A 15,634-nucleotide genomic window follows, 5' to 3' on the forward strand; every position below is an offset into this window, starting at 1 on the left:
CAATTCACCAATCCCCTTCATTACCTCTCAATGAAGTTATAAAGTGATTTATTAATGTCTAAGCTGTCACGTGTGAAGAAAAGCGTTTATTCTTTTATTTTGAAGAGACTGTATCCAATTTTACTTGACGTTTGTTTGATGATTTACATGGCAAACATTTCCAGGGCTGGGCTCGTGCAAGAGCTCTTTGAGCCAAGCCAGACCCTTAGATCGGCTCTTCCAGTTAAATTGTTGGCTCGCCAACCTCTAATTATTTATATAGATTGTGTCCGCAATAAAATAACATGAAGTGCGTTCTGGAAAAAAAGACTGCAGTAGTGCCGGGGTATTATACAAAAGGTGAAGTTGGTGTGCATTAACAATCTAACACTTTTCTCGGAAGGGTCTACTTTGGTGTTTGCCTGCTAGTTAGCCCCGACTCTCTCTGCGTGCTTTTCAATGGGCGGTGGAGAGTCAATGGGCGGGTGGAGCCGGCTAGTTCAAGTTCAAGTTTGATTATCCCGCCTGTGCTGTCGAGTCCGCTCACTGCCGCCTGGAAAAAGAAGCGGCCTCAAGCCCGGTTGTCGAAGACTGAGCGTGCCCACGCTTGCCCACCGCCCTCGATGTTTTGGTAGTCCCGCCCCTGTTACCCTCGAGGGTCTTTTCCCCCCCTTGAAGTTGATCTCTTCCCACACTGGCACACACACCTCCGGTTTGCTGGGTCGTCATTGGTGGATGTCGAGGTCGGAAGAGAGAGGCGGGCGCATTCTGGCACGCAGGGGGGAGTGGCGGAGGAGCGACAGTCTGCCTCGCAGACACTGGAGCCTGCACCCGTGACATCACTGGTCCAAAGCGTGGAGCTGTCAGTGACACGCGCACTGGGCGGGGCGAATGCGAAGGCAGAAAAGCACCGCAGCATCTCCCCGCTGCAGTGAGGAGCGGAGTCTTGCACGAGCCCGTTAGGAGAGCGCGAGCCATTGAGACAGGTGCGAGCGCCATAGACGATCCCAGACACCCCCACAGGAGCGCGCGCCATGTCACTGAGGAGCAACTTTGTGCGGCTGCTGAAGAAGCAGTACCGGGCAGTGACCCTGCAGAACAAATGCGCGCACTCGGTGGCCATCATAGGGGCGCCTTTCTCAGGAGGACAGGTGAGTTTTATTTGTGCCAGTGGGAGACATAGAGGGAGCTGGAAACACATTTTGGACCGCCAGATGGGACTAAACGCATGGGCAGACTTGCAGATGTTTATTAGATGTATATATTATCTATGTCTATACAAGTGAATACATTGTTAGGCAGGTAGGTGGACAGACGGGCAGATGGGTCGGCCGACAGATACATCAACATACAGGCAGCTAGATTCATATACATAAGGATTAACTCCCGCACAATGGGCTGGGCCTTCGGGTAGATGGGCCTACAACCAGGTGGATGGAACAGTGGGTAGGCGGAGAGACGATCATGCGGGTAGGTGGCTAGACTAGATAGGTCGGTGAGAGGTTTGACACTATCTTTGCAGAAAGAAAAGCGGATAGATAGATTGGTACAGCTATAAGGCGTGGACAGGTGAATATTTGCTGCTGTGTTTTTCTCTCATTGTGGTTGTTTTTATTAACTAAACAATAAACGGGTAGACACACAGCCAGGTAAGTGTGGACTTATAGGTAGATAAAAAGATCATGATAGGTGTATACATGTAGACGGATAGGTAGACGCGCAGTCAGGTGGTATAGAGACAGGATGTAGCAAATCTACAGGTATGAGCACAGTCAGAGACTTACATAGATGGATTGCTGGGTATTCAGCATAACAGTTTGATATTGAGGTTTGTTAGATGGCAAGAGACTTAGCAGGTAGCTGTAAAGATGTGCTTGAAGGGGTGGGTGAAACATGTTTGTAGAACGAAACACAGACGAAGCGATAGACATGTTAATGGACAGGTACATGGAGAGGAGGTAGGCGTAAAGGCAGCTGAGTGGAAAGATGAGTGGATGGATGGAAAATAGGTAGATAGACAGGCACTTAAACTTACAGGTAGGTGGATAGACCAATTGCTGGGTAGATGGATAGACGGACGGGTAGTTGGACAGACCAATTGCTGGGTAGTTGGATAGACCAATTGCTGGGTAGTTGGATAGACTGCCAGGTAGCTGGATAGACCAATTGCTGGATAGATGGATAGGCGGACAGGTTGGTGGATAAACCAATTGCTGGGTAGATGGATGGGCGTACAGGTAGGTGGATAGACTGGTCGATCAGGGGACAAATATTTGAGAGGCAGTTGGACGGAGTGATACTTGGGTTGACTAGTAGGTGGGTTGGTAAATCGATAGGCAAGCAGGGGGTCACACTAATCTGTGGATAGACCAGCAAATGGACAGATGCATAGTTACATGCACTGATGAGGAGCGAGACCTGGAAGTGGAGAGAACAGTGGGTGGACAGACATAAAGGTACCTAGGAAGTAGGTTATTTGACATTTAGTAAGTAGCTAAACATAGTTAAACAGTAGTATAAATAAAAAGGTTGATGGGAAGATAGATAAGTGGATGGATAGACGTATATGTGAATTGGCAGATTGGAGGTGGCTAGAACACCATGAAGAAAGACACAGGCAGTTCGATTGTATGTTAACAGAAAAGTAAGTAGACAGACAGATGTTAAAATGGTAGTTGGAAGGACAGGTGGGTGGTTAGAGCAGTCAAGAGCTGTACCAGCAGATAGGAGGGAGATAAAGACGGAACAATAACAATAACCTGATGGCCGCCCAGCTAGAAGGAGTACAAACATGGACGGATTGGCCAAGGAGGAGAGACTGCCGTACGACTAGATTTCTTTTTATTCTGTTTTGTACATCAGCGCAGACTTATTTGCAGAAGTCCATAAGTCCATACACGCAGATTAATGACAGATTAATAAACTATAGACAACAATGAGCAGGACAAACAGTTACACAGAATGATGGATGTGTAGAGCAATACATACCAATATGGGTGTACAAGTAGACTCTTTAGAGTGACTGACAAGTACAGGGAGAGACATTTTCAAAGTCACACTCTGCCTTCATAGCTATTTTTGTGAAAATATATGTGTATCTAGGTATTTCACTCTTCTTTATTTTTGTATTTAATTTTATTTTCAGAACGTACTTTTCTGTTTGTTTAGGTCTTGTTGTTTCTCACTCGGTTTATATCAGTCTTGGTCTATGAGTCAATCCGCTTGTTTCTAATGTATCTGTCTTTTTTTTGTTAAAGGGATCTTCTGTCTCTTTCCCACTTTACCTCTCTGCGTTTGCTTCTGTTTCTGTGACATGTATATTTGGCCTTCTGAATGTCAGCCAATGCCATGTTCTGGCGGAAAACAAATCTAGACCATTCTCTGGGTAGCGGCTTAGAGGCTGAGAGGGGCATTGGATTTGCCCCTATGCGTAGCAAATGAGTTATCACTGGTAGAAAACTGGATTGTAGCAAACTATCTCTTAGCCTGGTTCGCCACTTATTTGTACTTTGGGCTCTTGGCCCATATCTGTCTTGAGGTCTGTAAAGTTAAACTGATTCTTGTACCTCTGTCTTGTTATCCCAACATATATTCGGATAACTACACCTGAATGTTTAGTGCCGTTTACATATTAGCATATGTATTGTTTGCCTTTTCCCAAGTATATCACACTGTACATCTCTTATGTAGTTCCTGTTTGTCTATCCACCCATACGCCCGATTTTATGCGAGCCTGAAATCATATGTGTCTAAAAGCTGGTTACTTTTTATCTGTTTTATTTCAACATCTTTGCATCAGTTTGTACTTTTGTCTGGCTACAATTAATTCCACCCATGTAGAGTTTGAGGAACTGTGTGAATGTCTCAGGCTGCTTTTACTCAAACATATCAAATAAAATGTACTCATTCCCAGCCAGTCATACGTGAAACTGTTTTTTAAATCCCGGTTTATGTGCATTCGCTTATGTAAAACAGCCCTTTCCTGTTGTTGTTACAGAAACGAAGAGGTGTGGAGCACGGACCAGCTTCCATTAGAAGTGCAGGCCTGGTGGAAAGGTTGTCCTGTCTGGGTAAGCGTAGAACATCGGCACTTAAGGTGTATATATGATACAATGCCTTTGGGAAATTGATAATATCATTTAGAATCGAAAATGAAAATCATAGTTGTTTTAAATGATTGCATTTCAGACATTGTCACCGTAGTGTATAACGCATATTTCGAGTGGGGGTTTCTTTGTTCACAGATCATAACATTTAGATTTTTTAGTTTTTTAATAAAATCTGCCCTGAACCTCCTTAAAAGTCTAAATGGATTTCTCCTTTATCACCAGTGGTGAACAGATGTACACATCCCTGACCCTGTTATTCCAGCACATCTTTCCCTGCTTCTGAGTAGATTTCCAGACCCAGCAGCACTGTGCCTGTTTTGCTTTTCACAAGGCGGTGATGCGAAGAGTACACTTAATCCAGCCGGTTTGTGAGAGCAGCCTGCTATTCATAGCTGCTGCTTAGTCACCACGTGCGGCAAACCCGGCCGGACGCGCGCGCGCGCTGCCCTTTCCGTCTCTTGCAGGAGCGCGCGGCGGGAAGTGATTCACCGTTGCCAGGGGCGCCACGGTGAGTAATCGACCTCACTACACCAAGAGGCCTCGTGCAGAGCAGTGGAAACTTATAGCGTCACCGGGCGTTTCCGTTCTATGAAGTGGTGATAAATGAGACGTCATCCTAACCACAGCTGGGGATGGGCATGAAAGATCTGGGGGCGCGCATATTCTGCTTGTGCTTGGGTTATGGCGAGCACAGGTTAGAGGAAAAACCCCTTTTATAAACCTCTCAGGGGCTAATTGATACCCAGAGTGATGCTTCTGGTGTTAGATGTCATTTCACAAATGAGAGATTATTAAGGCTCCCAGAGTCCCAAGTTACAGATCTTTACACTTAAAAGAGGGAGAAGAAAATATACATAGCTGGTACCATGGCTGACGGGGATTGGATTTGGCATGGGTGGAAAATACCTCCTAACTTGTGGAGTGGTGTGGCTCACTGGTTGGAGGCGGCAGACCCGAGAGCAGAGAACGGCCCGGGACCAGGGTTCGATTCCCGACGCGGCAGGGTCTTGGACCAGGATCAGCGGACTCGATAATTCTCGCATCGGTGTCTACTCTAACCAGGGATCACACTCGGCAACTCTGGGCATTAGCTTGCCTCATCTCCACAACGGCCCCTCACAAACGCTGGGGATGCCTGGTTTCACCTCGGAGACTCCCAGGAGGGACTATCTCACAGGGAAAGCCAGGATGGGTTCCCCAGCGGTCTATAGCGCTACGAGGCCTGCGATGCGGGTAGCAGTGCGCTTTACAAGACACACAATTAATTAATTAACTTTTATCAGAACATTGGAATGTTGGGAGCTCCATTGAAAACAATGGAGTGCTCGGGGCTTATAATGGCTGGTATAAGTCTGGAGCTCCAACATTTCAATGTTTCTTTGTTCACAGCTCTGGCTGTGAGCAAAGGCTTCAGGGAGCCTGAGGGGATTCTAACCCCCCCCCCCCCCCCCCCCCCAGCTCTCATAAGGCTTTGTTCTTTTTTGTTAGAACATTCTGCCCTCTAGTGGCAGAATGTTCTAATAGCCTTATAGCCCTTCGTAGCTGGGCTATACCGGCTATTAAAGTCCCTCTCCCTTGTTAACCCCTTGGCCGCGGGTGTGTTTCTGCGCCTGTGCGGCGTTTTTCAAAGTGGGCGGGTTCATGACGGCCCCCAGCCGTCATCAGCACACGCCCACCGCGTTGCATCAGCATAGAAGGGGTTAAACGCTGGAGAGAGCCTTTAATAGCCAATATAGCCCTCTACGGCAGGCTATAAGGGTATATTAAGATGTTGCACACGCACAGATCTGTCGGGGGTAGGAAAGGGAATGGACAAAAAGATTCCAGTTAAACAGGGAGTTCGCTAATGTGTCTTGCTTATTCGTGAATGATAATTATCTGTGTGAAAGAGACAATGGCGGTGGACCCTGTCTAAGTAATGTGTCCAAATCATGTTGCAGAAGTGCTAGCATTGTAAAAAGACGACAGCAAACCAACTTCAGACTTTTATGCAGCCTGAAAACAACGTAACAAACGTATTGAGAGGGACTAGCGGGCTTTAGGGACAATTGAGATTGGCGGCAGCCAAGCAAAATGCTTAAAATGAAGTCACTTACTGCTGTTTTTTATCGCATTTTAGGTCCAGACACAGTGAGCACTTTTGTTTACTCTTGTTGGGTAAGAGTAGGTTGAGCGGAGCTAATGTCTTTATTGCCTTAGGGCAGAACCAGTTGTCTGTTCCCCTTCCACTCATTAATGCTCTTGGGTTGGATAATAATTACAGGGTGGGGCAATGAACAACATGTCATGCAAACTGCTCCTGGTAACACCATGAGAAGAGGTAACACTTAATTTGAACACTGTAATGTTGAGCGCTCCATTTAAGACAATGGAGTGCTCTGGGATTCTAATATTTTAATGGCTGGTAGAAGCCCGAGCATCAACATATCTATGTTTGTTCACAGCTGTTGCAGTGAACAAAGACCTCACAGAGCCCGAGGGGATTTCAACTCCCTCGGGCTCCATGAGGCCTTGGTTTTACAAATTATAACATTCTGCCCTCTAGGGGTAGAATGTTCCAATAGCCTTAAAGCCCTCTGTAGCGTGCTCTACTGGCCATTCGGCCTTTGACTTGAGTCTTTAACACTGGAGTGGGCTTTTAATGGACGGTAGAGCCCGCTAAGTCAGGCTCCCTCAGAGGTTATATTAGAACACTGGACTGTTCAAAGGTCAAATAAAGACAATGGTGTGTCTGACAGAAAATGGTGGCTGATATAAGTATTCTGTTCCAACATTTTAACGTTTCTCTCTGCTCTATTTAATTCAGAACATTTTACTTCCAATTGATAAAATGTTCTAATAGTGTTATACACTCCAAGGTTAGCTTAGAAACAGATATCCAACCTATTATATGCAGACAACGTCATACTTCTAAGTCACACCAAAGTTGGAATGCAACGACTAATTGATGTCATTTTTAAGTATTCAAAGAAAAACGGCATGCACATAAACAAAGCTAAGACCAAGGTAATGGTTATCACAAAAAATGTGCGACTTAAATTTACACATAAATGGACTTTGTATGACAAAGAATTGGAGCAAGTAGCTGACTACAAATACTTGGACGGCACTTTTAACGATAATGGCAACTTCCAGACACAAAAACTGGATATTACAAGGAAAGCGAACTCCCTTGTCGGGGCATTCAGAACCATTCAGAAAACCATAGGAGACCTGTCTTATTGCCCTTTACTAAAAATAATTGCCGCAAAACTACTGCCTACCCTAACATACGGTAGTGAGGTACTCAATGGGTAAGATGCAGAGATTATCAATACCACCGTTGCCAAAACGTACAGAACCTTTTTCTCTCTCCCAAAGAATGCCTCACAAGCCCAGGTGAGGTTGGAGTTTGGGCTAAACAACCAATGGTATGTAAGGAAAGGGCATATATTGAAAGCGTGGAACAGAATAAAGAAGCGATAAGGACAATGAAATGTCCCGTTTACCGTGGCAAGAAGTAAAAAATAACAGAAACTTAAAAGTCTGCTCCTATTTAAATACAGCAATTGAAGAATTTGGTATAACATCCATTTGGAACACCACCATTGCACAGGAGAGCTTAAAAAACAGTAAATAAACTTAACAACCATCTTTCCCTGATAAAGGATAACAATATTTTTGTTAAACGTAATCACGCATGGCCGATAGTTACCGGGTTCAGGAAAAAAAAGATTCAAAACTACCTGGAAAAATCATGGTCCAAGAAAAATAAACAAATCTTTATTAATGCTAGATTTGGCTGTTTTCCATGTTTATGTCACTTGGCACCATGGAAAAGATAACAAATTATGCAGGCTACGTAAATCAGGACAAGAAAACATTCTATACTTATTGTGTCTTTGTCTGGATTTGGAAATTGAAAGAAAAACTATACTTAAGAGACTGTTTAACATACGTGGTGTAAGGACATATAGACATGCCCTAATTGCAACTTTAAATCCAGAAAATCTGCCAATCAATTCAGCATTCGTCAAATTCCTTTGTGCTGTACCAAAAAAGTTGGAGGCTCTCGCTTGATTAACTTACGGACTATGTATTTTATAGAGTTACGTCTTTGAAATAACCACAAATGATTGATTATTATATTACCTAATGTGTATGGTAAATAACAAAGTTTTAGGAAATTAACTGAATGTATGGATTGTTTTATGATTTTAAAATTGTTGATGTTTTAGCTGCTTTTTGTAAGATTTTAATTAATCAAACAAATAAAATAAACTTGAAACTAATAGTGTTATAGCCCTTCTACATCCAGTTACACCAGATATCCACTATCCTCTGTGCCATCATAGGACACAAACCACTGTACATGCCTGTAACTCTTGTAGAAAGTCATTAACACCTCTTATAAGCATTGGCAGCAGTCTGTAACTCTACTCTAGAACAGTTTATTGGGTGGAGCTCCATTAAAGACAGCGTGGCAGATGACAATTACAATTCTTGACTGGCATTTGCCCTCTGCTCCATCGTTTCAACGTTTTCTCTTGTTTAATGTTGAACTTTCTGCCCTCAGTGGGTGCAACAACATTAAAGACGTTCTACCAAGGAAATGCCCTTTCCGTTTTTTACAGGCCCTTGCCTGTGGCACACGCTTAGGGAAAGCACCTTTTCCGTCAGAAGTCTACAATATTAAAGTAGGAAAGTTTTGGGTCACAACATGGGAGGGAATAGATCCTCAAAGCCAAAGGTTTTACCCAGCTCAGCTAGAAAGACGGCCCTCCCATCCACAGCAAGAGTGTTACACCGATAACATTTGCCTCAAAAAGGTGCGGTAGCAGACATACCTTTTGTCATAAATGGATTTTTGTGCATGTTCGAAGTAGCTCTACTATGTATGCACAATGGTGGTGTTGCTGAACGTGTATTGCTCTGTAAAATCATCGTTCATTCTGTGAAGCCATGATAGCAATGACAGCTTTTGTATGTGAAAGTGCTCACGAAAATGGCATTTGCACAGCATTCTAATAACTTGTGCTGCATGCGTGGTATCTGTAATCTTTCGGAAACCCCTAAAAAGTAGAATTCACAAAGTTGCTCCTAGTAATCTTCCACCCTGCAAACACTTGTAAATGGGTGCCAGAAAAGTTGGAGTAAGTGTGTCTGCAGATTGCAAAAGGGGAAGGGATCACCCCAAATTTCTAAAAACCTGGAAAAAATGCAATGCAGATGCACTGACCTGCCTAACAGAAACCCAGAGGTTTGTTTTCCAATAGACAATCCGCAAGCCGTAATGCAACAGGGAGGATAGTTGTCATTTTCTAGTTTTAATACATATATATACATCAAGCTCAAACTTAACTATGCCCTCACTTAACCACATGCTGACACCACGGGTTGGGTAGACACAATGAGTCTGGTTCACACAAAAATAAACCTGTCATTTTGTGAATCAGACTCATTGTGTCTAACCAACCTGCAGTCTCAGGCTCTTTGGCAGGTCGCTCCCCAATCCGCACAGCACTGCCTGTGTGCCTGTGCCCTAGCCCAGCTGCCGCTGCTGCTGACTGAGGTCGAGGCACCCTTGGCTTCTGCTCTCGGTAATTTTATTGTATTTTCATTGTATTTGTTTTGTTGCCCTTTGTTTTCCCTCCTGAGCCACTAAAGTGCCCTTTTGCCTTGCCCATTTTTTCCTTCTGTATGCCTCACCGTTCATTACTCCCATATCCCGCCGCTGCGGCCCGCCCCCGCTCTCCCCTTCGCCCACTCCCACCTCCCAGCTGCTCCTCCCTCCCACCTCCCCTTGTTATGGCGGCCGAGGAGCTGGCACGCCAAAGGCAAGCCCGTCTGTGCCCGTCCGTGCCTGGACCGTGCCCAGCGCCAGAACCCCTGGCCCCTGTGACACCCAACACCGCTACGACGCCAACACCCTCCACGTTCTCAACACCGGGCGAAGCAATACCAAAGGGGATGATGGACGGAGCGTTTGAGCAAATCAAACCCTCACCCCCAGTCAACTGATCTGGGTTTAATCCATCATCATGCTTTAGCTCACTCCACCACCTCAGTTCAGACATGGCCATATGCAAATCACTCTGACCCTGTGCCTCATGAGAACAGTCCAGCCCGAACTGATAAGCCATGTCTTCCCTGGACTGGAAACAAGCATCCTGGGACCGGTTTCGGGTTCATAACCCTCATCAGCCAGGCTATCTTTAATCCAGTGGCAAAGTGAGCAAGGGATCCACGTCTGGGCATACCCTGCCAACTTAGGGCGAACAAAGCGATACCAAAGGGGATGATAGACGGAGCGTTTGAGCAAATCAAACACTCACCCCCAGTCAACTGATCTGGGTTTAATCCGTCCTCATTCTTTAGCTCACTCCACCACCCCAGTTCAGACATGGCCATATGCAAATCAGTCTGACCCTGTGCCTCATGGGAACAGTCCGGCCCAAACTGCCAAGCCATGTCTTCCCTGGACCGGAAACAAGCATCCTGGGACCGGTTTCAGGTTTAACACCGGGCGAGCAGACGCATGCATCCTGGCCGCCTCGAAGCACAAAAGGCCCCTTCTCATGTGGGAACTGCAGCTTCACCAGTCTCCGAGCCGCAAACCCACCCACCAGACAGGACACAACCACCTCAGATGCATACTGCTGAACACCCACTCCGCATGGAAACACTCCGTCGAACTCTGGGATCTGCTGGACACATCCTCCCCGGACATCGCCTTCCTGACAGAAACCTAGATGAATGACTCCTCGGCACCCGACATCGCCATAGTTGTCCCGGACGACTACAAAATCACCCGCAGAGACCGCACCAACGGAGTAGGAGGTTCACTAGCCATCATCCACAAGACCACCATCATGGTCTTGACCAACTCCAACAACACCCTCAGCACAGCTGAACACCTTCACTTCAAGATCCACACTAATCCCAACACCACCCTCAGAGGAACGCTGATCTACAGACCCCCCGGACCCCGGCCTCAGTTCAGCGACTCCAACGCCGACTTCGTCAGCGCGCACGCCCTCGCCTCCACAGACTACATCCTCCTCGGAGACATGAACTTACACCTCGAGAACAACAACGACACCAACTCCACCACCCTGACTGACAACCTCGCCAACCTCGGAATCAGACTACTCTTCACTGCGCCAACCCACTCCGCCGGCCACACGCTTGACCCCCATCTTCTCCGCAAGCCCCCACGTCTCCTTCAGCCACACCACCGAACTCCACTGGACCGACCACCGATGCATCCACTTCACCTTCCAGAAACCCATCACGCACCACCGCACCCAACAGGTCCCCCACTGCAGCTGGAGCAAAATCACTGAAGACCAGCTAAACACCGCTCTCCCCCACCACCCCGACACCGCCACCAGCAAACCTCAAGCGCTGGATCGAGGACTGCGCTAAAACACTCGCCACGCTCAAGAAACCCTCCAACAGACACACCACCAAGAATGCCAGCTGGTTGTCCGCAGAACTCCAGACCTCCAAACGAACCTGCCGGAAACTAGAGAAGAAATGGCACCGCGAACAGACACCGAAAAACCAAGAAGCCCACAAGAACGCCATACGCCAACACCATCACTTCATCAAAGCCGCAAAAAGGACCTCCTTCAAGGACCGCCTTGACAACAACACATACACAGCAAAGAGCTCTTCAACATCATGAAGAAACTCTCCAACCCCAGCTCCAACACCAACGACATCCCACCATCACAAGACCTGTGCGACTCCCTCGCCACCTTCTTCCACCGCAAGATCCCCGACATCCACGACAGCTTCGACAACCTGACCACCCCAACAGCCAACAACACCTCAGACCCCACGACCACCACCCACTGCGACCCCCTGCTCACCTGGACCCACATCAACGACGACTACACCATCAAAATCATGAATACCATCCACTCTGGCTCCCCGTCAGACCCATGCCCACACCACATCTTCAACAAAGCAAGCGCCACCATCGTGCCCCATTTCCACAAGGCCATCAACATCTCCTTGGAGACCGCGACCTTCCCGGAGAGCTGGAAGCACACCAAGATCAACGCCCTGCTCAAGAAACCCAAGGCGGACCAGAGAGACCTCAAGAACCTCTGACCCATCTCTCTGCTCCTGTTCCCAGCTTAGGTTATCGAGAAAGCCGTCAACAAACAGCTGACCCGCTACCTCGGGGAGAACAACATCCTGGACCCGTCCCAGTCCGGATTCCGCAGCAACCACAGCACCGAAACCGCCCTCATCGCTGCCACCGACGACATCAGGTCCCTGCTGGACAAAGGCGAAACCGCAGCCCTCATCCTCCTAGACCTATCAGCCGCCTTTGACACCGTCTGCCACAGCACCCTACGCAAAAGCCTCCAGAACGCAGGGATCCGAGACAAGGCTCTGGAATAGACCACCTCCTTCCTCTCCGGCAGAACCCCCCTTCCGGTCCGAAGCCTCCAAGATAATCTGCGGCGTACCCCAAGGATCATCTCTCAGCCCGACAATGTTCAACATCTACAGGGCCCTACTCGCCCTCGTCGCCAGACCTCAACTTCATCTCCTATGCCGACGACACACAGCTGATTATCTCCCTCACCAAGGACCCCATTACCACCAAAACCAACCTCCATGAAGGAATGAAAGCCGTTGCTGAATGGATGAAGAACAGCCGTCTGAAGCTGAACTCGGACAAGACTGAGATCCTCATCCTCGGCTCCACCCCCTCAGCCTGGGACGACTCCTGGTGGCCGACCGCCCTGGGAGCAGCTCCAACACCCACCGACCACACACGCAGCCTGGGATTCACCCTTGACCTAACACTCTCCATGACCAAGCAAGTCATCGCCATCTCATCCTTCTGCTTCAACACCCTCCACATGCAAGATCTACAGGTGGATCCCAACCGACAAAAGACGAACGGTCACACAGGCCCTCGTCAACAGCAGGCTGGACCACGGAAACGCCCTCTACACGGGAGGCCCGGCCAAACTGCTGAAACGACTGCAACGCATACAGAACACCTCAGCCCGCCTGATCCTCGACATCCTTCGACACAGCAATATCACACCCCACCTGAGAGACCTGGATTGGCTGCCCGTCAACAAGAGGATCACCTTCAAACTCCTCACCCATGCACACAAGTCACTCCACGACACCGGACCAGCATATCTCAACAGACGACTCACCTTCTACACCCCAAACCGCCAGCTCCGCTCCACCGACCACGCCCTCGCTACGGTCCCCCGCATCCGAAGAGCGACAGCTGGCGGCGGATCATTCTCCTACCTCGCCGCCAAGATCTAAAACACCCTCCCCATCCTCCTACCGCAGACCCAGGACCTACTACCTGGCTCTTCGAGGAGTAGCTGCGACCTCCCGCTCCCCTCCCCCCCCTATCACAGCGCCTTGAGGCCCTCACAGGTAAGTAGTGGGCTTTACACATTTCTTGATTGATTGATCGCTTAGTGATCAGATTGATGTAAGTACAGTGGTTTTGAGGCAGATACACACCGACTTTAGTCATTCACTTGTTGCCCTGTTAGGCATTCTCTTTGCTTCAGAAATGATTGATTATCATTTTGTCTTGTTTATGTTTTTCTTCATTGCCACTTCACCACCCCACAACCCTACAGGAGGGTATGTTTCTAGGCTCTGAGCGTCTCCTTTCTGTCCAACTTCTTTATGTCTATCTTTTGCCTTTTTCTCTATTTCTTGTCACCGTTTCACCTGTTTTTTCCCACCATACACCACCTTGCCCTCCCAATCTCCCACCTACAGCATAATGAAAATAAATTTGTTTCTAATAATCTGCCTGCCTGCAGCCTGGTCCCATGGGCAAATGCATTCATCACTTAATAGGTTGGGCCAGCTGTTTTGATATGAGACTTACACCTCACTTAATTTTGCTTCTCTCCATGTTCTGTTTAGCTTTGCTTTCTGACATTTTTTTCAAATATGTTATGTTTCCTCCAGGTTTATATCTCCTGGCACACATCTTCTTCTCTTGCCAATCGTTTTCCCCTGCTTTTTTAAGGTGCATCTCTTCTGACCGCACCCACTTTTTGCTCAGATTAATTTCTGCTCATTGATAGTTTTTCTGGGTTCTTTTCCTTGAGACTTCGCATTATTCTGCTTGCCTCCCTGCTTTCTAAAAACAAACTTTAGATCTGTGTTTATCCAGGTTGACCCATTGTATATTTGTAAGCAATTTTACGACTTATAGCATTACATAATGTAGTGCTAAGGGGAAAAGCATCAAACAATAATGAATGGTGATTTAAGTGTGAGCCTCTGTGTGCTCAATATTAAAGTGCAAGAACGATGAGCATATAGCTGCAATGGGTCCTGTTCACAAATGAGCACATAGCTATAATTGGTCCAATTCACAGATAATTTAGTGCACCTACATTTAGCTTAGATGTGCAACATTTTCACTCTGCATAAAAATTCCCAATCCCATTTAATGAAATTAGAACTGAAGGAATTGCTCTTGCCCAAAGTGTATTTGTAAAGTTAATAGGGCTCACATTCGTGGCCTATTGGCTTTGCCAGTTGTTTTTTGCTGATGCTGGGCAGCATCAGTAAAAAGTAAAACTCTTTTGGTCAATGCTGTACAGCATCAGCAAAAAAAAAATGAAAAAAACATGCCTAGGTCGCGCATGTCATTCAGTAGATGAGCACATATGTGATGCTGTGTGTGTGCATGTATCATCAAGCAGGTGCGAGTGTACTGAAAGGTGTGGGCACCATTTTCTTTATACGTTTTATGAACTGATCCAAGATGGCAGGCACCAGTTTGAGGAGTAAATACATTTTAAAAATGTACTTGTCAAAAAGCGTTTTTTCTTTTTCAAAAAGCAGAGTGACCTGTCCGGCAATAAACAGCAGCTGTCAGGCACTCTGATAAAGAAAAAATCTATCCAGATAGATAGATAGATAGATAGATAGATAGATAGACAGATATTTTAATGATTGCATTTTAATGATTGCAAGGTGTGGTAGGAGAGGAACAAAGAACCAGGTGGAAGGAAGGCAAGGAAAGGGGGCGGGTGGGAGCAGTAGCACACAGAGGAGGGGGAGAATAAATAAAGCAATTAGGGGGGAAAAAGCCAAAAAGGACAAAGCAATGAACAGGATGGGGGGGGGAGATAAACACTGAGCGTGTTTTATGGAACAAAAATCAGCACTTGAGGGACAGAGCAAGTGTGAGGAGGAGAGAGCAACAAGGAGCAAGGCCAGGCCTCAGTACTTTTCCAAGACTGGAAACGTGTATAAACAAAAAACAGAACTGGGGTGTATGTGGAAATTCAGCCTGCCCATATCTTGTGCAAATATTTACTGCTCGCAATTTTAGACTGTCACTGTTTTTCAGGAGTACACCTGTAATTATTTGAGAACATAGCAACAAGTCAGACATTTCCTCCAAGATAGGGGTGATGACTAAAAGTATACTTTCTCAGCCTATGTTTTGTGAACCGGGCCCAATGGTCATTCGTACCTTGGAAAAAATGAATTGAACTTTGTTTGAAAGAATGGGCACCATGATTACTAACTTTGCA

The 15,634-nt window shown here is 46.8% G+C and overlaps 1 protein-coding gene across 1 annotated transcript in view; it reads left to right on the forward strand.

Annotated features, from left to right (window-relative positions):
• Positions 1-828: 828 nt before the first annotated feature.
• Positions 829-15,634, forward strand: part of ARG2 (arginase 2) — a 52,428-nt gene continuing 37,622 nt past the window's right edge. The window contains exons 1-2 of the mRNA XM_086937163.1: positions 829-1,130; positions 3,977-4,049. Coding sequence (XP_086793289.1) covers positions 1,014-1,130; positions 3,977-4,049 — 190 coding nt within the window. The 5' untranslated portion in view covers positions 829-1,013. The remainder of the gene's footprint in view (positions 1,131-3,976; positions 4,050-15,634) is intronic.

Source organism: Lissotriton vulgaris, chromosome 9 (genome assembly GCF_964263255.1).
Source record: "Lissotriton vulgaris chromosome 9, aLisVul1.2, whole genome shotgun sequence".
In the NCBI taxonomy this organism is placed as follows: Eukaryota; Metazoa; Chordata; class Amphibia; order Caudata; family Salamandridae; genus Lissotriton; species Lissotriton vulgaris.